Source organism: Perca flavescens, chromosome 18 (genome assembly GCF_004354835.1).
Source record: "Perca flavescens isolate YP-PL-M2 chromosome 18, PFLA_1.0, whole genome shotgun sequence".
NCBI lineage: Eukaryota > Metazoa > Chordata > Actinopteri > Perciformes > Percidae > Perca > Perca flavescens.
The window spans coordinates 18,265,377-18,288,215 of NC_041348.1; the positions used below are offsets into that span (position 1 = coordinate 18,265,377).

General features: G+C 40.9%; 1 protein-coding gene and 1 long non-coding RNA gene across 6 annotated transcripts in view; one reads left to right on the forward strand and one right to left on the reverse strand.

Moving 5' to 3' along the window:
• Window positions 1-22,839, forward strand: part of nhsl1b (NHS-like 1b) — a 113,189-nt gene that overhangs the window by 79,197 nt on the left and 11,153 nt on the right. For 4 of the 5 annotated variants that reach the window (XM_028605370.1, XM_028605367.1, XM_028605365.1 and 1 more), the window contains exons 2-5: window positions 11,169-11,321; window positions 15,634-15,758; window positions 18,134-18,326; window positions 21,718-21,849. In XM_028605370.1, coding sequence (XP_028461171.1) covers window positions 11,169-11,321; window positions 15,634-15,758; window positions 18,134-18,326; window positions 21,718-21,849 — 603 coding nt within the window. The remainder of the gene's footprint in view (window positions 1-11,168; window positions 11,322-15,633; window positions 15,759-18,133; window positions 18,327-21,717; window positions 21,850-22,839) is intronic. The other variant, XM_028605368.1, reaches the window with a different exon arrangement.
• On the reverse strand, window positions 10,536-19,902 carry LOC114573283 (uncharacterized). Its single transcript, XR_003694875.1, has 3 exons — window positions 19,865-19,902; window positions 12,171-12,248; window positions 10,536-11,314 (listed from the first exon to the last, which is right to left on the reverse strand). It is a non-coding gene; the product is annotated as an uncharacterized LOC114573283 (long non-coding RNA).

The following is a 22,839-nucleotide window of genomic DNA, read 5'->3' on the forward strand; positions in this document are numbered from 1 at the left end:
TACTGTATACGTGTTTCGCCACATCAAGGCAAGGATATGCACATGTACATATGCTTGTGAAATAGAAAACAAGAGCAAAGAGTCTGATTATGTTAGATGCTGTGCATGCTCTGGGCGTAGTTTGCAGGGTATCGCCCAGACTTGGAGGGTTTTCTCATGGATGACAAAGGAGGAGCAGCCTATTGAGGGAGGCCCCAGTGCCTTTTATTCAGAAGAATAACCCAGCAAACACACAGACACACTCACAAAATGCGGAGGTTTTCATTGCTGACTTGAATGTACGTCAAATCTCCCCATTTTATGCTGTAAGTGAAAAGTTTTACTTTGGTGTAAAATGTCCACACTCACACTCTACACTTTACAAGTCAGTGGCAGATAAAGATTTGTGCCATGCAAAATCACCACCGCACACGCCCAAAAACGTTTTCACTACAATGACTTCCACTTCAGTAGCTTTGAATTACATTTTTCCCCTTCAGTCTGACCTCTTTTAACCCCCATGCCATATTCTGCATGTAATAATGCAAATACACTGCTGATGGGACATGGACATTCTATTAGTGATCATAGAGGGGTTTGCTGTTTGCGTGTTGTTGGTTGGGCTGTGTAAATGTGAAGGCAAGTTGGTATGTATCTGTTTTATTGTTTTAATGTGTATGTGCACAGTCAATAATTGAGCTCAGTTATGGGATTGTGTGTGTGTGTGTGTGTGTGTGTGTGTGTGTGTGTGTGTGTGTGTGTGTGTGTGTGTGTGTGTGTGTGTGTGTGTGTGTGTGTGTGTGTGTGTGTGTGTGTGTGTGTGCGTGCGCGCGCGTGTGTGATGGAATGCCAGCTGCTTTAAGGGAATAGGTCAGACAGAAACATCAGCGGGGGGGGGGGAGGAAGGAGGATTGCTGAACAGACAGAAGAGGTGAGTGTGAGTGTGAGAGATGCGCGGGAACTTCACCCTATGCTAAAATCATTAGTGCCAGAAAAACAGTTATCACAGCTTGTTTACTCAGCCCAGCCTCTCTGTCACCTTGGTTTCAGTGTTATATGTAATGTTTGAGAGAGAGTTGTGTTTACTCAGGAGCAACATGACATCATGACTTTGCGTAAACGCCACTTTCTAAAGCCACGTGGCGTGTTATCGCGAGGCTACGTGTTATGGTGAGGCTACGGTTGGTTTTAACGTCACACGCGGGGGGAAAGAAAAAACAGTTGGGATTAGGAAAAGAAGAACTGGGTTGGTTTTAGGAAAAGAACCGCTGGGTTGGGTTTAGGAAAAGAAAAACGTGGTGAGGAAACAACAACACATGCGGGACGCAATCCCCGCTCTCCTGGGTGAAAGTCCTGTGTTTTACCCATCCTCCCTACGCGATTTTCGCCCTTTCATACTACTCCCTACGGTGTCAATTCACACACAAACGCAAGGTAATGTAAGTCAATGGAGGCCAAACGGCATTGATAAACACGCTGAAAAGCGACTGTGCGTCTTCATAACACGCCAATAACGGCATACTAATTGTCGTGTCATACATACGCCACTTCATGAGATCAGTCTGTCAGGAGTGAGTTTGAAGTTTAACTTTACTTAAATGCCTTTTTATGAGCACTGCAAAGCGTTGTTTCCCTTTTATCCATGTTTACCATTTCCTGACCCATCTTTACGGTTTATTACCATCATCAAAACACTATAACTATACCATACTACTATTACTGTTTTCATGTAATTGTTCTCTAATGATTACAGATTTGTTTTAGCAGTCTTTTTTTGTTTTTACTTACACAAAAAAAGAAATTGTAAAGAAAATACTGCATTTAAATATGGTGTATGATCATTAACCCCACAACCTTCATCATGCCATACTACCCCCCTCCTGTACCCCATACTCTTTGCTGATAGACAATTCATGCCTTGCTCTAGGACCAAAGCGATCGGGTTCCCATTGAGATTGACATTAGATAGTAAGTATGTTGCTCTAGATGCTTTAAATTATAGATTTTCATTCACAGAAAAAGGGAGTTGGGATCAGATAGAAGAGAAATAGGATGTGGTGTCATTATTTATTAATCTCTCAGGGTTTTTGGTACATTTCCTGTTTAAGTCATCCAAGTCCAAACAACATTTGTTGCCAACAGGTTTGAAAATTTGAAGAGCTGCTTCCTTTTCCCTTTTCACAATTTGTGGCTGTGTGTTAGATTAAATAAGCATTCTTGCAACATGTTTTTGGTTACCCAAGATGGTTCTTTTTCATAATTTGGAGTAAATGTGTATTTTATGAATTGGAAATTCATTAAAATTTAAATTCTAATGCTGCACAAATGCTATCAGGAATTTAGTGACTTGCTAAAGGGCATCGCATTCTTAATTGGTAAAGGAAAGATGAGTGCTTTTTGTTCATTTAGCTTAAGTGTATGTATTTTAAACCAGTGACCGTCCAGTGACAAGCCTGTGTCTGTTTAAATGCATTCACATGTTCAGTTCTAACAACTCTAACAACTCTGCTACGATGTACATTGTGCATTCTACGCTGCATGCGTACAGATTCAAAGTGTTTGCATTCACTCACGTGTGCAACAAATACTTGGCCCTTTTCCATGCCTCACATTTTCCTGCTTATCTCCACCTTGCAGGTTTTCTACTAATGGGAAGGTGTGCAAGGTCAGAGCCTGAACAAGAAAACACAAAAAAAGAAGGAGAAGGGGGAAGAGGGAAGAGTAAAATCAATACAGGCTAGATTACATTTAGCTGAAAAAAAAAAAAAAAAAAGAAGTAACAGTTACATGCAGAATGAGACTGATGAGTCAAGTTTCTTGATTTGGAAAAAAAAATCATTAAAAAACCGACAAGGTGAATGACTAATGCAAGCACTCATGTCAAAAGGAAAGGAAAAAGAGAAGAAGAGGAAAGACAATTGGGAATGGAGAGAGAAGGAAGAAAGAGAGGGAGAGAGATTTAACATTAGTGGATCAGGTAAAGTTGAAGGATTTAAGGGGGTCAGCTTAGCTTTCCCAGTCCCTTCTTAAGTCCAATTAGAAAAATAAAAGCTGAGACCTGTCAGATGAAGGGGGAGGTGTGTGTGCCTGTGTGTGTCTGTGTCTGTGTGTGTCAGATTCATGCACTTTGGGAATTTGAACGATAGACTACAATATTGAATGAGAGACGGAGGTGTGTGTGTTTTGGGGATTGATTGAATGATAGAACAGGGACTGGATGGAATTCGAGTTAAATTTAGCAGTCTAGGCATAAAAAAATAAAAACTAGGGTGTGTATGAGAGAGGGTTTGTGTAGCTGTAGTTTCCTCTGCCAGGTTGATGTGGAGATCCAAACGAGGTGTGAAGACGTAGAAAGGAGGAAGAGCAGGTGCCCCTAATCTATCTCTCCTTTATTATCACTCTGCCACATTCACCCTTGAGTCTTAATAACATCTTGTGCAACATGACTTGTTAATTATTCACATTGCCCCCAGTTTCTCCTTTTCTCGAGGGTCACCACCTTTTCACATGAACATGCTGCAGGTTGTCTAACAAGAAGAGATAATCACTGTTTTGCCAAAGGACCTAATACTAATGTGTTGAGATTTTGTGTTTAAATGCTGATAATGCTTGATAATGTCATCACCTTTATCAGCTATTTAATAATGAAATGGGTAGAAAACCTCACAATTTAACAAGTTGTATTTATCTTAAGCAATTGTTTAATCTTGCTGGAATTAAAGATTACATTTGCTATGCTAATTTGCTGCTGTGATTAGTTGATTAATCGATTTTTAAGCAAAAGAGTTATTTGGTCAGTAAGACATTTTGAAGATGAAAATGAATCATTGAATAATAGAGAAAGAAAATTGAGATTTATCTTTAATGAAAATAATTGTTGGTTACAGTCCTGGAATGCTTGCTAATACAACTATGTTGTAAAGAAGAAATAAAAAGCTAATAATACCTCTTAGGTAATCAAGATTTTTTAAATGCATAACCAAGGGCTAATATGAGTAGGATTGCTCTTTAATCATGTTCATAATAATCCCTGGTGTTTGTCGTGCTAAATAAGCCTCTTCCTCGAGGTATAAGCGTCATCCACCGAGTCCTTCACGCTTCCTTCATATGATGCTTAAAGTATGAACAGATGAAATATGATATTGTTTGGGCTTGGGTCTTCCATTCCTCACTGGGAATGAGCGGAAGGATGTATGGATGAATGGATGGATAGCTCTAATCCTAGAGGTGGCCTAGATTTGAAGCCCTCCTTCAGCGGATAGAGTTGTTGACCTGTCTATCACACTGTCTGTGTGTGTGTGTGTGTGTGTGTGTGTGTGTGTGTTTCCTGAGAACAATAGGCTTTTTAATGAGTGATGCCGCTTAGGCTCGCGTCTGCAGAAATGATCCTAATACTGTACGCGTGCCAAACAGTACGAGATTCAAGCCAAACAGAAGCTACTGACAGAACATGAGGACTTAAGTTGAACACATGGAGAAAGACTTTGCTTAAACCCTTTTAGACTGACATGGTGACCTGAGATAAAACTGTGTTTACTGAACCTGAATGGGTTCATATTGCTCCTAACGGGGTTAAAAGTATGACTTTTTTTCAAAAACGGTAAAAACTATTTCTCAGAGTCTTTGTTGCTTATTTTGTCTAACCAACAGTTTAAAAACCAAAGATATTCAATTTACAATGATGTACCAGAGAGAGAATCAAGTAAGAAAAGAACCAGTAACAAGTAAATTTGGCATATTTTCTTGATAAATGTCTATCACAAATGTTGATTTATTTTATGCTGATACACTTAGTGATTCATGTTTCAGCACTTATCTAAAGTCCACCTGACTGCTCAGCTTTGATATGAAATAGTCAATACTGTTTTTTATAATTACTGTTTTTTATAATTACTGTAAGATCGTGGTTATAATAGTTTATATATGTTATTATAGTGGGATTATTGTAACTTTATAGTAGCTTTTGGTGGAGACTTGTAGCCTGAGACAGACTTGAACATTAATTTAGACTGTAGATTGTGCATTAGCTTTTAATAGGGTAATCTAAAACAACAGCACCTGCTATATTGGATCTGTTGAGCCACTTTTGATTAACTTTAAGCTGACAACTCTGTTTAGCAGAGGTATAATTCTACAGTTTAGCTGATGTGTATGTGTGGACCTGCGTCTGTGTGGAAGCTGATGATAAAGTAAAACCCATTACAGCAGTTTTTATGAAAAGGTGAAACACAGGTTGAACTTTGAAGAAAAATATGACATTTATAGAGACATAGTACCCATGTTTAGAGCTTCATAACCCAAGGACAAGAGCAATTGCAAATGCTGTGAATAGACACTTAGCAGTGTGCAGTAGACAATGCAGAAATGACAAATGTTACTATACATGAAGAAATAAATATATATAAATAAATCCACACTGTTGTCTACAGCATTAAAGAGTCCCGCTGAAAAGGTTCAGACGAGCAAGGTCGTGGGGGGGGAGGAGGGGGGCGGCGGCGGCTGGGGGATAGAGGGGAAAACCTTTCTACCCACAAATTCAAGGATCATTTGCAGTCCCATTCAAGCTCTTGTTGCAGCCCCCTCCCTCGTCAACCATTTGGGCTGAAAAGAAATACGGTCACAGAAGGAGGGGCATCCCTGCCCGTGTGTGTGTGTGTGTGTGTGTGTGGGTGTGGGTGTGGGTGTGTGTGGGTGCGCGTTTTCAAGTATTTGAATGGGTGGGTGCCGGAGTGTGTGATAGATTGTGAGCAGATTGGACAATGGGAGGATTGTATGTGATCTATATTCATGTGGCACAGATTCAGTGGCCATGTGCGCACACAGCAGGCTGGATATGATCAGACAGAAGAAGAGGGGTTGATAGAAAAACCTCCAGAGAGAAAAAAAGAGATTTATGTAGAGAAAATAAACACAATCTATTTCTTTCTGGATTTAGATAGCTGAAACCAGGGAATCAGAATCTGTTTAGTCCTTTTCAGTAATGGTGTTATGATGTTTAACAATCCATAAAATGGTTCAAATTGAGACCAAACTAAATAAATGTCAGTGCGTTGTATGCGTTTAGTGTGTTGTATCATATGCATGCAGGTGTGAGCTTCTCTAGGATGTACAAGGTTGTCCTGTAGGGGTGGCCGATAAGATCCATACATATTCCCAAGATAAGTCTGCCATAGCGGTGAAAGCGGCAACGCACTGAGCAGAGCAAGGTAGAAAGTAAGGAAAAGAAAGAAAAAGAGAGCAATGGACTGAAATGAGAAGCGACTTTCACAGCAAAATAGCATGAGTTTGCCTGATCGTTCTAATAAAACATGTTTAACTTTCATCTATATTGTGAGTCCCGCAGAGTAAAGAAGAAAGAGAGTGTACAGAGAGAAAGACAGCGCAAGAGAACGACTGATGACGAGAAATAGGGAGAGGCAGCCAGAACTCCTTGGTAACCAAAGCACAGAGCAACAGAGGGGCCGGTCCTACACCCCTCCCGCTGTGTGTGTGTGTGTGTGTGTGTGTGTGTGTGTGTGTGTGTGTGTGTGTGTGTGTGTGTGTGTGTGTGTGTGTGTGTGTGTGTGGTGCACGCGCGTTTGTGTGCGTGAGGACTGGACTGCCTGTGGGGGAGTGGCTGTGGTGGTGATGGGGGGAGTGGCTGTGGTGGTGATGGGGGGAGTGGTGGATGGAGTGTGTGTTTAGAGAGAGAGAGAGAGAGAGATAAGGGTAGAGGCTCATTGTGTCACCATAGTAGACGCTCACACAAACTCATGTAGTGAGAATGTGACCTGACGCCAGCACTCCTTCGTCCTGTCTTCTTTCTGTCTTATTCTCTAGATTTGGATTGTGCCTTACAAGGAGATTTTTTATTTTAAGAGAGAGACACACACTCAATTGGAATAATGGTGTTTATTGGGACCTCATTAAAATCTGTGATTAAATACTTCAAAAGGAAGGGTAAGATATGTTTACTTCTGCTCTATGTTGATCATTAATGTGTCATATAAGTAGTTTGGACTTATATTCTCCTAATGAAAACTATAAAAATGAACAGCAGCAGTTTATTAGAATGTGTACTGTTTTGCATCATTTTTACAGGATTTGTATTCATGTGTGTCTGAATTTCCTACATTTCTTTCAGTTCTACTTCATTTAAATAGCCATTTTAAATCGCTTAATTAAAACTTTCCTGCATCAAAAGTGGACACACGTCAGCTTTAATGATTTGTATATCATTTTAATACAAACTGGTTTGGTTTCCTGTGGGCATACTGATTCACTGCTGCCTCCGTTAGCCCAGAGACAACCCTCTGTTGCACCCTGTTACCAGGTAACCACTGGGCCAAGATTTCACAGAGCCGACAACTATTAGCACTAAATGACCCAACAGCGTTTGTAAAGGTAACAGCTGGAAGCATTTAGAATCACAGCTACTTTACAAGAAATAGTTGGCCCTTTTTCCTTCTTCTTGGAACAATTTAGAAGTTTTTTAAATGTTTATTTAGTTCTAAATGTTTCAGATAATCTGATCTTGGTTTTAAGGGAAACCACACGAGGTCTGTGTGCCATGCATGTACAGTAGATTATGGTTGGGAGGATTAGTTAATGCTCCAATGCTATATCATTATTTTATTAATAGCTGTGTATTAAGCATGTGAGGATGTTTAACAAAGACCTGGTTGATATAGGGCAAGCTGCTTGTGCCGACTCTAATCTCAGGTGTATTTATAGTGTGTGTTACAGTCGAGGCTGAGGTGATATTGTCAATCATTAGCTCAGCTTTTTTGTACGTCCTATCTTGCCATCTTGCACATGCCTGCACTTTGCTCTTCAGATGAGCAACTTGGTCCTCCACTGCAGTCCAGAGGATTGTGAACTCCCTACTGAGCAGAGTCTATATCCATGACGTTACACTTCTGGGATTGCTCTGGTGCCTCCGGAAATTCCACCGAATGTCCTTCATTCGGGCGGATGTCCGTTACCTTCCGCTTTCTTTGTGTTGGAATTTAAACTCCGGTCAATTTATGAGGACTATGGTTAACTGCTCCTCATATCTCTGCAGGGTAAATCCAGACAGCTAGCTAGACTATCTGTCCAATCGGAGTTTTTTGTTGCACGACTAAAACAATTTTTACAAGTTCCTTCCCTAGGCACTTTTGCTGCAGAGCCATGGCTCCGCTCGGCGCTTAGCACCGCCCATGACAATTGTGATTGGTTCAAAGAAATGCCAATAAACCAGAGCACGTTTTTCTCCCATCCCGGAATGCTGTGTGGACTAGCCAGACCCTCCTTTGCAGGGCTGTGGAGGAAGGTCTGGCAATATGAGACTAGCTTTTTCATAATATCAAGAGTGCACAAACTTTTTAGACATTGAAAGAGAAAGAAGTAGAGTTGCAAATTAATTTGGGTGTAAGGTTAAAAAATAAGCCAATTGGGCATCGGGAAAATAATTAACTAAGATGTTTTACACTTTTGCCACCTGACTTTATTGTAGGTTATATCTCAAAAATTGACCTGAACCAACCCTCTGCTGACCCTTAGGAAACACAGAAAGTTGTTTTATGCATGAAGTCAATACTGTATTGGCTGGTGGGTGATCGGGGGCCCAATTACGGATTAACATAGATTATTGATCATAACAGCTAATGACTCTGGTGTGTGTGTGTGTGTGTGTATGTGCGTGCGTGCAGAGGCATTTTCCATGTATTAGTGTGTGTGTGTGTATGTGCGTGCGTGCAGAGGCATTTTCCATGTATTACTGTGTGTGTGTGTGTGTGTGTGTGTGCAGATGCATTTTCCATGTATTACTGTGTGTGTGTGTGTGTGTGTGTGTGTGTGTGTGTGTGTGTGTGTGTGCGCGTGCAGAGGCATTTTCCATGTATTACTGTGTGCAACCTCCACATGTTTAGCTCTGATGCACCTTGAAGCCTGTTTGTGTATTTCAGAGTCTTAGTCTGTTTTTAATGGACGCAGGGAGAGCTGGGATGTCAATAGACAGAGGGATTAGTAGACTTCTGAAAGACTTTCGCGCCACAGTCCAGTTTGTGTGTGTGTGTGTGTGTGTGCGTGCATTAAGGGGCTAGGGCGTATTGTGGCACTGAAAAGCCTGATGTGGAGACTGATGCAGAGGGACAATACCGGCTTTGTGTCCATAGTCCTCATGTCCTTGGTCTGCCTATAGCCTTACTGAGGTCTATTCACACACCCCATAGTCAGAAAAAGGGTGGGGGAGGGCTACCTGTGCTCAGTGTGTGTGGGAGAGCAAAAATATTAGAAATGGGTTTCATAAGAAATGGATTATGTAAAACCCTTATTTAGCCAGGCGAGCTGAATTAAGGATGTACTGTTATTCACATAGCTTTTCTAACCTTCACTTTTCAATTTCCACTTGAAAAGTGGGTTTTGTGGTAACTGTGTTTCATGCGCCTCTCCAGTCCGGACTTGTGGTCAAAGTAATTTTGCCTAATGATCTATTTGATTGATTATTGTGACCAGTGCAGACACGCTGCAATACAGCATGTGTAACGACCAACGACACAGGTAGAGAAAGTGAATGAAAAAAAAACTGTTTGGTAACAGTGAGTGGGAACATGAATAAACACAATGACCCGTCTCCTTGGTTTAAGAAGCAGTTAACGGCTGCCCGTTCCTCATCGAGCTGTAGGGACGTTAAGGTGCCATTAGTCACCAGCAGCAGCAGGACTCGGCACACTGGACTGTCCCTTATAAATCCATCCATAGAACTATGTTCAACTTTGCTGTACTCATTGCTCACACATGGGTTAGCAACAAATAAGCACAGTTGGACTGGTCAAAGAAGAGCTTTTAAGATGGTCATTGTTGAAGGCTATCAGACGTTATCTGTATATCAAAGCAGTTACAAACTGTTTGACACTTCCACCAACGACCAATTTGCATTTCTAGGCACCCCGCCCTATACTTCTACCTCGGAGGCACACACACACACACACACACACGCACGCACGCACGCACGCACACACACACACACACACACACACACACACACACACACACACACACACACACACACACACACACACACACACACACACACACACACACACACACACACACACACACACACACACACTATGCATCCTACTATGTCTCATTAGCACCTGTTAAGAAGCATTGAAACAGTCCACACACTCTCCGCCCCTTTTCATGACCGTCCCCTTCTTCCTGGTTCCTCCAACATCTCCCTCACAGTCCTAGTCAGATGGACATGTTGTGATGATAAGAAATCAGGACAGGGGCAAACCAATAGCTGTCTAAATGGAGATAGTCCTACATCCACGATCACCAACTTTGGCTTGGATTCGCTCACTTGGTAAGCCTACTTTCTGGAAAGTTTGTGTGTGTTTGTTGATACTGATATTTACCTCAGTCGTTTTGCTGACACTTGTATTTAGTACCTTCCAAATGCAGCATGGGAATAAGCTTCACTTTCTGGATCATCACTATTACACGCCACCACCAGTAACAAGAGAAAAGTCCATATTGTCCTGTTAAGATTTCTTTAATGCTGTCAGTCTGAGAAGAGTGTTCTAGAAAATTACAAAAAAACAAGGAAAAAGGGTTCTTTTTCCTGCCTTGCGATGAAAAAGATTGTTGGATAGCCAGCAGTGTATGTTTATCCAGCTTGATGTTAAACCCATTGAATGAGTTCTGCTAGGTGCTTTGTGTGTGCAGTGTTGTCATTTTGCCTTATTGTTTCTCAGAGTAAAAGTTAGCTTTTATAATTTCTAAGTTTTTAGTAGGCTGTTTGAGCTGGATATCATCTTGTTAGTGTTTCCCTCCAAATTCACCCCTCCTCCCCCTCTGACTTGTGTGGCCTACTGTGTGACGTCTCAGATACGTGTCATGTTGTTGGTGTGGAGACTGACACCTTGATGCAAAGCACCTCAATCCACTTCCCCTTCCTTTTCACCGCCAAATATAAAGAAATCCCTCCAGTAGCCAGTACTACGTGTACATTTTCTAGTCCATGATATACTGTTTCTAAAGGTTTGAGAATATGTGAGCTCTTCTAAAAAAAACTGTGGCTGGATTATTTTTAGTTTTTTTAACCTTGGCAACTTTCTGAAGTATTAAAAGATCCTTCAGGAGATCCATTAGCGTCAGTAACATTGGAAATTTAACTCAAGTCTAACTAAATTCTATAACTGCTTTGTGTGTATCTGCAGCGGTGTCTAACCTGGATGAGGAGAGCAAGTGGACAGTTCATTACACAGCGCCGTGGCACCAGCAGGAGAACGTCTTCCTGCCAGGCAGCAGGCCGCCCTGCGTAGAAGACCTCCACCGCCAGGCCAAAGTCAACCTCAAGACCGCCCTGCGAGGTAAGGATCATTCAAATTAGAGAGTTTGACGGGATGCAACACGATACAATCATTTGCCACTCATGTAGAGAAGGTGATTACTGTACTGTATTGTTTCAGGTTCACATTAAAAAAATAAAAATAAAAGAAGCTAAATAATAACAACATATGAAGGGAAACATCCACAGCCATCCACACTTTAATTATTAGCCACTTGTGCACTTTGACAATTTCACAAGCCACATATAAAACAAAACAACCTTTAAGTAACAGTAATACGTTTTCATGTTTTTGGAATCTAAATCGTATTTTGGCTGTTGAAACAAGGTAGGTGAGGTAATATGATAAATCTCAGGTTCGCTCAGGGAGTCCAGTGCTGCAGTGGGTAAAATATTATTTTCCAAAATGTACATGAATCATGAAAATGAAAACAAAAGACAGTAATTTGACATGTGCCCTGTTTTGTTCCAACCCACAGTCCAAAACTCAAATAGAATTTTTTTTCTGTTTTATACAATTGTTAATTAATTACAATCGTATAAAACCGAAATCTTCACATTTGAGAATTTTTCCTTGAAAAGTGACAAATACCATTATTCGATTATTAACCTGTTGCATGTTAATTTCCTGACACTCAACTAACTAAGTTTAACGTTTGTGTGGAATTATAGTTCAGATAAGTTTCTAGGTGATACCCATATCTATCTTCAGTAAATCAGTTACATCCATATCAGCCAAATCAATCAAAATATACACACTGACAAATCTCACTAGTGGGAATGTTGCTGGATGTAACGCCATTAGTCATTGTTAGGTCGTCAAGGAAGCGATCAGCTGTGTTTATCTACTACATTGTAAAAAGGCCCAAACCTGTAATTTGTGTTCAGTCCAAGGTTTAGCCAACAACACCACAGTGTGAGATCCTCTTCGTCCTGTTTGTCCAGTACACTTAGAGAAAAACAGACACAGCGTTTTTGTCAAACAAACACAGGGAGTCAAGTCACAGCTGAGTGACAAATTTGTAATATTCTCACAATGTTCCCAAAACAGAACACCAGTAAATGCTGGCACCTGTTTTACAGAGAGTTCCCTGGGGAAATTGTGTTTTCCACTGATTTCTCAGATAACGGATTGAGAGGCAAGTGTGAGAAAAGGCTTAGAAGCATGTATATGGGTGTGTATGTGTGCATACGTGGGTGGATGTGTTACAGTAAAGGCTTGTTGTTTACATGCACAGGTGGCCCAGTGTGCCAGCAGATAAAAAAAGAGACTGATAAAGGAAGAAGCCGGTTGTAACCTAATGCTTACGGTGTGTAAAGCATTAGTCACCTGCTTTTACACACCCACACACACACATATATGCATATTACTTCCTGCAATATTGATGTTGCTAGATACGCAAACACACAAACACCACCTGGGAGGTTGGATTAAGTCAGCCCCCCCTCATCCTGTCACTGTCCCATCATCCTGTCACCACCACCCAGCCCCAGGGGTCCTAACTGAAAGACAACAGGTGTCCAATAAAAGCACATGTGCTGTCGCTTTGAGTCTTTGTGTGTGTTTTAACTCTTTAATTCCTTAAGTCCACTCAAAGGAGGTTGAGATTGGAGGTTACACACCTAACTATAGCCCCACCTTAAGGAATTAGACTTGGCCAAATACATCTATACTACTATCTCTTTAAACTTCCATAATAATAACTGTATTTTTACAAGATATTTTATAAGAGATTATATCAGGTGGTTAAACCAGGGTCAACCCAAGCTCTAATACACATGTAACCAGTCACTAAATCCAGTGCCACCAACATGGCACAGCAAGCTACACGAGTCTGCTCTCTACTCTGCAAAGCCAAATAATCAATAACCAATCAGACGACAATGTGCATCTACTCTTTGTTCCTTTGACACACTCACATGGGTTTCAGCTTGTGTTTAGCAGTGAGGCTTTTTCAGGCAGCTGGTAAATTTGCAGAAAACATGCCAACAGGTTGAAATACACCAGGGTCGTAAGTAACAGTCGTATGATTGTTGTCAATATTATCCCAAGAAATATGCATTAGTGTAGTCAATGATGTCTTTTAGTTATAACCAGGGACACTTGTTTGTTTACAATGTTTATTTATGAAAGATTAAGGATAGATTTTAATGAGAAGAATATTGCTTTAAAGCTCCTGCTATAAGGTCAGATAGAAAAGCAAAGACAGTTTATCTCCATAATCTCATTATCACGAACAGCTTTACATAGCATTGACAATTAACTAAATTAACTTTAAAGCTATTTTTTTAATAACATACAGTAACACATGACAATGTAAAAGGAGTCATTCACAGCGATGACGCTATCACCTGAATTGTCACCTGAATCTGCAGCGCTGCTCAGTTTTAAGGAGCTTTATAGTAACTTTCAACTCATTGTTTAGCTGTCCGGCCCTCAACTTTACTGTTTTGGTTTACTCTCTCTGCTCTTATAGAGCTGTTTTCAGCTAAAAGCTCTAAAAAACCCACTTGACACTTCCTGTTCAGCACCAAACAGCAGACAACCACAGTTAGCGAGTAGCTGGTGAACACAGTGGAGCATTTAGCGGCTGAAGAACCAGACATTTCCCTCAGTTACATTATAGTGCCACTTCAGGGACTCTCTTTTGACAGCTTTAGGTCAATTACTAATTGATAATTTGATTTACTTGCCACTTTAAAATATATACAAAGATAGATACACCCTCTTTAAATCATTATACTTTTTCTATACTTCATTCTTTCTGCTTATCTTCTCTTGTCCCTTCCCTTCAGTTCTGCCTACCAACAACCGGCTCATCAAGGCGTATTTATTTTATCAACCATCCCCAATCACACACCACCAATCATCGTAACAGCTCCGCTTCCCGTCATCATCCTCATTATCATCATGTTTTGTAAATCCCTTCTTCCAGACCGCTACCACATCAGCTTGTCGTTACAGTTGCTACCTTTGCCAGCCCCATTAGGATCCATTAACTGACAGTATTACACACGCACCAGCGTTTCTCTCCACAGAGATGGGCTGTAATTAGCTATGGAGATAGATGGCACATAAAAGGGATCAAAAGCAGCATCTCTGAGGTGCCAGGCTAGGAGTGATGTGCATGCGCTTTGGTACATGTGTGTCAGTCAGCAAAAGGGGTTTTGTGCATCATACACTGAATAACTCTCAAAAGATGCAAGATAAAAGACCAGGGAGGTCCATTTGTATGGATCAGGGATAAGATGCAGAGAAAGACATAAAAGACTCATGCATGCTTGTCAGTTGATATGCTACCAATGTAGTTGAGACGGACATGTTTAAATATCCTATTAAAGTTATTTAAAATAAACAGGTGTAAGGTTAGCCCTTTATTCTTTCTTTATCCTTGAGGTTACAGGCATCAGTTAACACACACAAAAAACCCTTTGCTGTGTGGTTTAGTTGTACCGGTACTATGTGAATATAATTAGCTATTACAAGACTAGACAAAGGATGCACTAGTAGACATTTGCAGAGGGAGAAAGAGGGGGAAGGAGGAGAGAGAGGGACAGTTCTGCCATCTGTGTGTGACAGCCTGCAACTGATACCCCCTCCTCTGGTTACACATACACACACACACACACACACACACACATTCATTTATAAACTCTCTTCTTATCACACATCGGCATACGCACATTCACACACATACAGTACAACCCCGGCACAGCAGGTGGTGACGGAGGAGGTGTGAGCAGCACTTGGCAGCATCCAACAGGGACTGACACACAGACACAGTTGATAAGTGCTACACAGCTATGTCTCTGTGTGTGTGTGTGTGTGTGTGTGTGTGTGTGTGTGTGTGTGTGTGTGTGTGTGTGTGTGTGTGTGTGTGTGTGTGTGTGTGTGTGTGTGTGTGTTTCCTATAGATATTTCACACATCCTTCCTACTACAGTATAGTGTTATTGGCAGACTTATTTTGAATATTATATGCACAAGTTAGCGTTAAGTGATTAAGAGTTAAATGTTTAAATAATAGGCAAAGTTAAATTGACAATCTCAGACTGTATATGGTACATAAATGCATCTTACATCAGCTAGGAAAGGAAAAGTGTGACCTGTAGAAACTCTTCTGCATCACACTCAACAAAAGCTCTGTTCTCAGGTAGTGAGGTGGTTTCGCATGACAAAAATCCTTTCAAGTACAGACTTGTGATCATAATGTTTATCTGCCTGCAGGTTCCCAACATGAAAAGCTCAACGAAATCCTGTTTGAGACAAAGATCCAAATCTCTTTTGTCTATGTAACATGTCCCCCCCCCCCCCACATATTTGTCTGTCCTGCAGAATGCGACAAGCTGAGGAAAGATGGTTTTCGGAGCTCTCAGTACTACTCTCAGGGTCCCACCTTTTCTGACCCCTTACAGTCCACCAGCAGCCTGCAGGATGAGGAGGATGACAATGATAAGAAGGTACACATATGCACAAACACTGCACACAAATACGCACACAACTGTCCAGGTGTAGCAATAACTACATTTGACCATTTATTACATACAACTGCAGTTATTGTGTGCACAGCAGTGCTTTGCAGCCGATTCAGCGCATGGCAACTCACCTCCAGTGATTTAAACAGTGTCAGTCTGCCATCTAGTGGTCAGAAATGAGAATGCCTGTTTTCCTTTGTTACTTTTCGGTCTCCCTTACTTATTTTATTTTCTAATTTATTTTCCCGAATTAAATAATAATAATTATCAGCTTTAAAAAAAAAAAGCTCTGCAAGTCACCTAAAACATGTACTCGTAGGTCTAGCTCATTTTGTAATTACGTCTTTCTCTCTGGTTGACACCAGTTTTTGTGGTAATTTATTAGGATTGATGATACATAGAGAACGAGCCCTAAGCTAACACTTACATTTTGTTATGACTGTCAGCATGCATCAAGATAAAGTGAAGTAGAGATGAATCTTCAATTCACTGTGTTTTAATTGCATCTCAGTTCTCTGTTATGATTCTTTAGGCAGATCTAAATGTATAGAGAGAAGAGAAACACTTGCTAGCTTGTGTTGTCTTCTCTCTACCTGGCTGTTGTTTGTCTAATGTCACAGTACTGTAATTTCATAGGAGAGTGGTAGGTGGAGAGATATAAGAAGAAGAAGAAAAGAGACAACGATAGAAAACAAAACGGAGAAAAAAACTATGATTTATTGCTCTTTTTACTGGCAGACCATTGGAGTGAAATGTAAATGGTTTGACAGCCAGATATGCCTCCTCTCCTCTCCCCATTTTTATTTCTCATACATAATGTAATATGAGGGGTCCTGAGAGGGTCATAGGGTCTTTCACTGTTATTATCAGGGTCTCTCCCCCCTCCCCCGAGCCCCTTGATGTCTGCCGCTCGTTCCATGCCGGCCCCGACCCTTGACCTTCCTAACATGCTTGTTGTCTTTCTAAAACTGTCGACTCCCATCTCTCGTTATCTGTCTTTCTACCTTCCGCTGTTTGTCTCTCTTTCCCGTCACTTCCTGTTGTCCTGAGGCATGTGAGCCTAACTTTGCCTGACAGCAGCTTCAAAAGGAGAAACGGGGCTGCAGGTTGAGCCACAATGCAAAACAACAAGCAGTGCCTGCCACCAAACTATCGCTGAGATCCTTTCTTTACATCATCTCCTTTTCTGCCTCCTCTGTTGCCTCCCCCCATTTATCCATCCATCCGTGGTTTGTATGAAAGCACTAATAGCCATCCGTTTCTAGGCAGTCTAACTCGGGATTGTCAGGATGAAGTGTAATGGACAAAGGGAATGAGTGCTGCATGTATTTGGGAGATTCTGGACAACTTTATTCCAACAATTTTCCATCTCTGACAAGCCAAATCACACTGAGGATTTTTTTCCAAAGTGGCAAAGCTCAACCTGTTGCAGATGAAGCCAGGCTTTTTGGTTTGATCCAGTGAAAGTAAGGACGAATAATTTTGCCTCTGAAATTTACCCAGAAACGGAACAATTTGGGATTATTTGTGTTCACCGTGCTCTCCAATCGATCTTTATTTATGATTACAAAACAAAGATCTCAAAATCTCTAATGGACATTGACTGCTGGTTTTCTGTAGACTAACAGCTACATTTTAGGCCTGGATGCTGCAGTAAAAGGTTGTCTGTTGCTTCCCTGCAGTAAATTCTACTTTAGGATTGAGAACCGTTAGTGTGTAAACAGTTAAATGCATGAGTGATTCTCTCTCTTTGTCCTCGCTGTTGCTCTCTTACTTTCATCCTGCCATCTTTAAAACGCTCTGTCGATTTACTCTGATAGATGTTTGCGTGCGTGCGAGTTTGTGTTTCCATTTGGGTTTGATTGATCGTGAAACATGTTTACAGCACCACAAGCCTCTAAAGGTCACAGTGATAGTAATATTTTATAGTCTGTTTGTGTGTGTCAATAAAGTCTGCACAGTCGGTCAGTTATAGTTTGGAACAATTAAGTTCTATTCTGTTCTATAATATTCTATTCACACTTTAATTTTCTTCTATTATCTTGACACTTTGTTTCGACATTTTTCTTTATCCATCAATTCTGTGCTCTAATTCAATATGACAAATCGTTGACTCCATTGGGATTCATTACTCCACATTGTGTTTCATCTCTCTCACCTTCCCTTTGCATTCGACTCTGTTCCTCCCCTCTATCTCAATTATCTTTTTTTTCTTGTTTGTTTCTTTGTTTCTATAATTTCTCTCCTCCTGTACCTTTCCTTTCCTCCTGTGTCTGCTCTCTTATCATCTATTTTTCTCTCTCTTTGCTCCACTTGATGTTTAATGTCTTGTTAACCCATTATTCTTCTTTGTCATCTAGTCCACAGCTTCATCAGCTGAGGACGACAAATCTCAGCTTTCCTTGAGGCCCCAGACCCCGCAGGGAGGAGAGGGGTACGAGGTTGACGGACAGGTTGTATGGAACAAAGGCACACCCCTCCCCACCCCAGAGGAGAAGATGAGGCTGGCAGCCCAGGCCGTGCCCACAGACATAGTTCCCATCAACGTCACAGGTATGACCTCTTGGCAACCGCAATGATCCAACTATTTTGTCCATCTCCCAATCACTAGCGACCAATCCCCATCAGTGTTGGTAGGCGAAAATCTCCTGTTACTCTAGTTCCATATTAGATAGCAACGTAGAAAGATTAATCTACTTTGAGTTCGATCTGGTCTCATTCATCCCCGGTGTCTATTCTGTAACATTAACCTCTTACCACCAATCATACATTTGGTTTTCTTTATCATAAAGGATTTTTCTGACATTTTTGGAAATTTGCTTGATTGCTGTTTTAATGAGAGATTGAACAACATTGAATTCATGTCTGTGAGTTGAATACAGAGATAGCTTCATGTCATGCTTAGCCTAGCTTAGCACAAAGCCTGGAAGCAGGAGAAGACAGCTAGCCTCCCTTAAATGTTCAAGACTAAGAGTTTACAGCCATACTAGCAGGTATCATGTTTAACATGTTCACCATGTTAGTGTGTAAGCATGCTATTATTTGCTAATTAACACTAAACACAAAATACAGCTGAGGCTGATGGGAATGTCATTAGTTGTGCAGGTCAACGTTTTGGACGAAAGCAAATGTTGACCTAGTGGTGGCAATAGATGAAAAGCCAGCTAGCGAGGCAAATAAAAATGGTCTTTTCATCTAATTCTCAGTAAGGCAGCAAAAAAAAAAGGAATGGGCAAAACGTGCAAAAATGTCAGACTGTTCCTATAATCAACCCTCTGTGGCTAACTGGATAGAGACTAATGTATTACTGTATCCAGTCAACCACAGAGGAAAAAACTGTACGTGTCAGTCATGGATGTCTGCCTCTCCTCCTGCACCTCTCTGTATATTCTTCTCTTCCATCAAGCTTCCTGCAGACTGACCTTCACCTTCCTCTATGCGTGTGTGAGCGAGCGTTTGTGTGTGAAAATCGTATCCAAGGGTCAAGGCTTTTTACTGACTTTATGTCAGATCACAAGTAGGGCTGCAACTAAGGATTATTTTAATAATCGATTAATCTGTCGATTATTTTTTCAATTAATCGATGAATCGGATAAAAAAAAAAGCATTAATTTACATCAACTCAATACATACGTACTTGTTGTTTTAGTTAATAGTTGTGTAAAGTTAAGTAACCCAAATAGCAGATACAGACAAGACACAGACAGACAGACAGACAGACAGACACACACACACACACACTTATTCATTAAATTATTACCATCACTGTAGTAAGTGCAAGTTAAGTTCGTTTATACACCACACACTATTATATTTGTCAACAATAACTGATATGGGACAAAGCACATAATATATACATGACAACAGATTGAAAAATTAATGGGCCAAAAAAGGCGAGTGAATAAAACCGTGTCTTTAGTCTTGCAAACTATACCACCCCTGCTTTATTACTGTTATTACCGAGCTAACGCTAGCTTGTCATGCTAGTCAGCTGGATAACGAGTAAACAGCAGCACCAGAAGAGCTACTGGAGGGACGGTACGTTCCTCACTTCAGAACGGAACAGAAGTAGGATAGTGTAGTGACTTTACCCTGCTGTTGAACTCCCTTCCTCCTCATCAAGGACTCCAACAGGTTTACGTTTTAGGTGCTGACTCATCACCGCGGTGCGCCCCTGCCATGCCGTGTCGCTTTTGTTTATCTTGCAATTAACACGTTTTTGATTTATTTAGTGTGAAATGCTCCCATACCTTGGATGACTTAGGTCGTACTGATTTCTCTGCCTCCGCCGAGTGTTTGAGAACAACGTTACGGGTCTCTCCGTATTTCCTCTACCCCCACTCTGCTCTTTTTTCTTTTCTTTCGCTCCGCTCTGCGCTCAACTAAATTTTTTTTTTATCTCCGCAACTAGGTTGCCTAATAGTTGCGCGACACAACGAATCGATAATTAAATTCGTTGCCAACTTTTTTAGTAATCGAATTTTATCGATTCGTTGTTGCAGCCCTAATCACAAGGCGTTTGACAGATGAACACAGCAAAACGTGTCGATGCTATTCCCCTGTTAGCATGTCACATTTTTTAGTGCTATCTGCCGCACGCGAGACACACACACCTTCCTTATAGATATAACATCTCATTCTGACAGTTCTGGTGATTAATATATTACTCTGTAGCTTATCTGATCTTTCACTAATAAGACATAAACTCACACCAGCCAGATATTTTTTACAAGGTGTAAAACAGATGAACCACAGCACAAAGACTCTAAAAATGTCAGTTCAGCATCAACATCTGAATTTTGCTGTTGTCAAGGCCAATATAACTGTCCTTCAGACACTAATGAGTGCTTAATGTGGTTTCACTCCACACAAATCATTGTTGACTTCGTCTCCTGTCGCTTTAAATTACTGAGAAACAAACACACACACACACACACACACACACACACACACATGCAGACAGAGAGAGATCAGGGACATTGCTGTCACTTTGAGAGGGGGAATGTGATAGACACTATCTGCCCTCATATCAATTTCTATTTCCCTAATGCCTGCAGGCTGTCACCAGCTAGCCAAATGTCAGGAAGAAGAGCAGTTAGTAAGATATTGCTCTTCCTTTAGGGAAGCTGGACAGAGAGGGAGAAAGATATTGAGCAAATTAAGAAGAAGAATGAATGAATGACTGACTGTGTGTATGTGCATGCTTCACCTCATATCTGTCCTGTGCATGTTTGTTTTTGTGATAAGAGCATGCACTCCACATATCTCTAAGTGACTTAACAATCAGAGTTGGAAATTAACACAAACCATCAGCCAAAAAATTTAAAGTTTTCTTTGCCAGCCCACATTTGATTGGCCAGTGCCTTAGTAATTTTTTTTTTTTAAGTTTTAATGATTAAGCTTGACGAGTAAATAAGTGAAAATAGCTGGTAAACTTTGGCTGGTGGATAAACGTTAAAGGGTCAGCTCACCCAAATGTCTGAAACACATATTCTCTTCTAATGGTATAATGCAACACATAAACTTTTGCTTGTATTTGCCTTAGTTTAGTTTGCTTCTGAGCTTTGCACCTCCACCCCAATAAATAAAAGTAAATAGGATTTTATTTGTGGCGCTCACAGTATTGAATAATTACTTGAAAGAATCAACAGTAACTTGTATTTCTAGAAACATGCCAATGCAGACCTCACTGTGAACAGTTCTTAGTAGAGCCAAATAAAACCAAAAATATCTGCATGGCTAGATACCACTAAAGAGAAATGTTTTTTTCAAAATTTGGTTGAACTGACCCTGGAGGTTTCTTTTCCTGTTGATGTTGCATGTTCAACTTGAAAAAAAAACAACAACAAAACCTTTGCATGTTGTTGACGTTGTTCCTTCCAACTAACCAACTGCTGTTTGCCTGTGTGTCTGCCTGCCTTGCTCTCGCCCTCCCGGCTACCAGGGGCAGTGTTTGACCGACAGGCGAGCATCCGGCGCTCCCTCATTAACACTGACACCGTGTCCCGCCGGCCCAAGAAGGTCAAACGCAGAAAGACTATATCAGGGCTGCCTGACAACTTCAACCATGAGCTAGGTATGGATCACTGTGGGGCAATATGTTGCCCTCTACTGTCCACAGACCTGTACCAACACTCTGGAAAAGCCTCCCTATAACCATATTCTCTATGGATTTATGCTTTTATCCATTAATTGTATACATTGAGTGGTGAATGAACCCACCCCACCGGTATTGCTCTGAGTAAATCATATTGAGAGGGAGAAAATGACATGTGCAAGTCCACAGTGTTGGATCAAGGCCCTGCAGATGTTCAGTCTTTCCCTGTTTTCAGTTCTTTATACCAAGTGTCCTCATTTGCTCTTCTCCACCCTGTTTAACTGTATCCACAGCCAGAAACCCATTATGAAATCATTTTAAGTAGTTTTGTGGTTTTATTTTTGCCCTTTTTCCTCCTCTAGAAACTTTTGCACTCATATAATCACATTTTTGACTTTGCCTGTTGGAAAATGATGTCACATAGGAGAAGTTAAGTTCATGGTTTGCCATTCTTAAATTCATATTGTGCCATAATCTTTCATCTTAACTTTCTGCAGTCCCTTTTCTGTAAATTGTGTGTGTTAATTGTGTGTCTGGGCCGTAATCCTGGAGCCATATTGATAATCTTAGCATGTCCTATGTGTGCCTTACTTACCAATATGTACTGATTATGAGACAATGGGCCCTTGATCATGGACACCTACAGTAAAAAGGCCCCACAACCCTCATAATTTTCAGAACATATGATGCTCAAACGGATGGGGGCTAAATAACAAATATGAAGTTTCATATGTCGCCTACCCTTCGTTACTCAGCTGAGCTGGGTGTTAAGCGAGCACTAAGCTTACTAAGCTGACGCTGTGGTGACAGCACTGCATGGCTGATGTTTATTTACACGTCTCTGAGCTGTAGGACGGCAGCAGCGTTTAAGGAGAATGTAATTTCTCTGTGCGATAAGATCACCAAGGCTGATAGGAAAGGAGCTTTTTGAAGTCTGGTTAGTGACCAGCTGACGACATCCTCTGAATG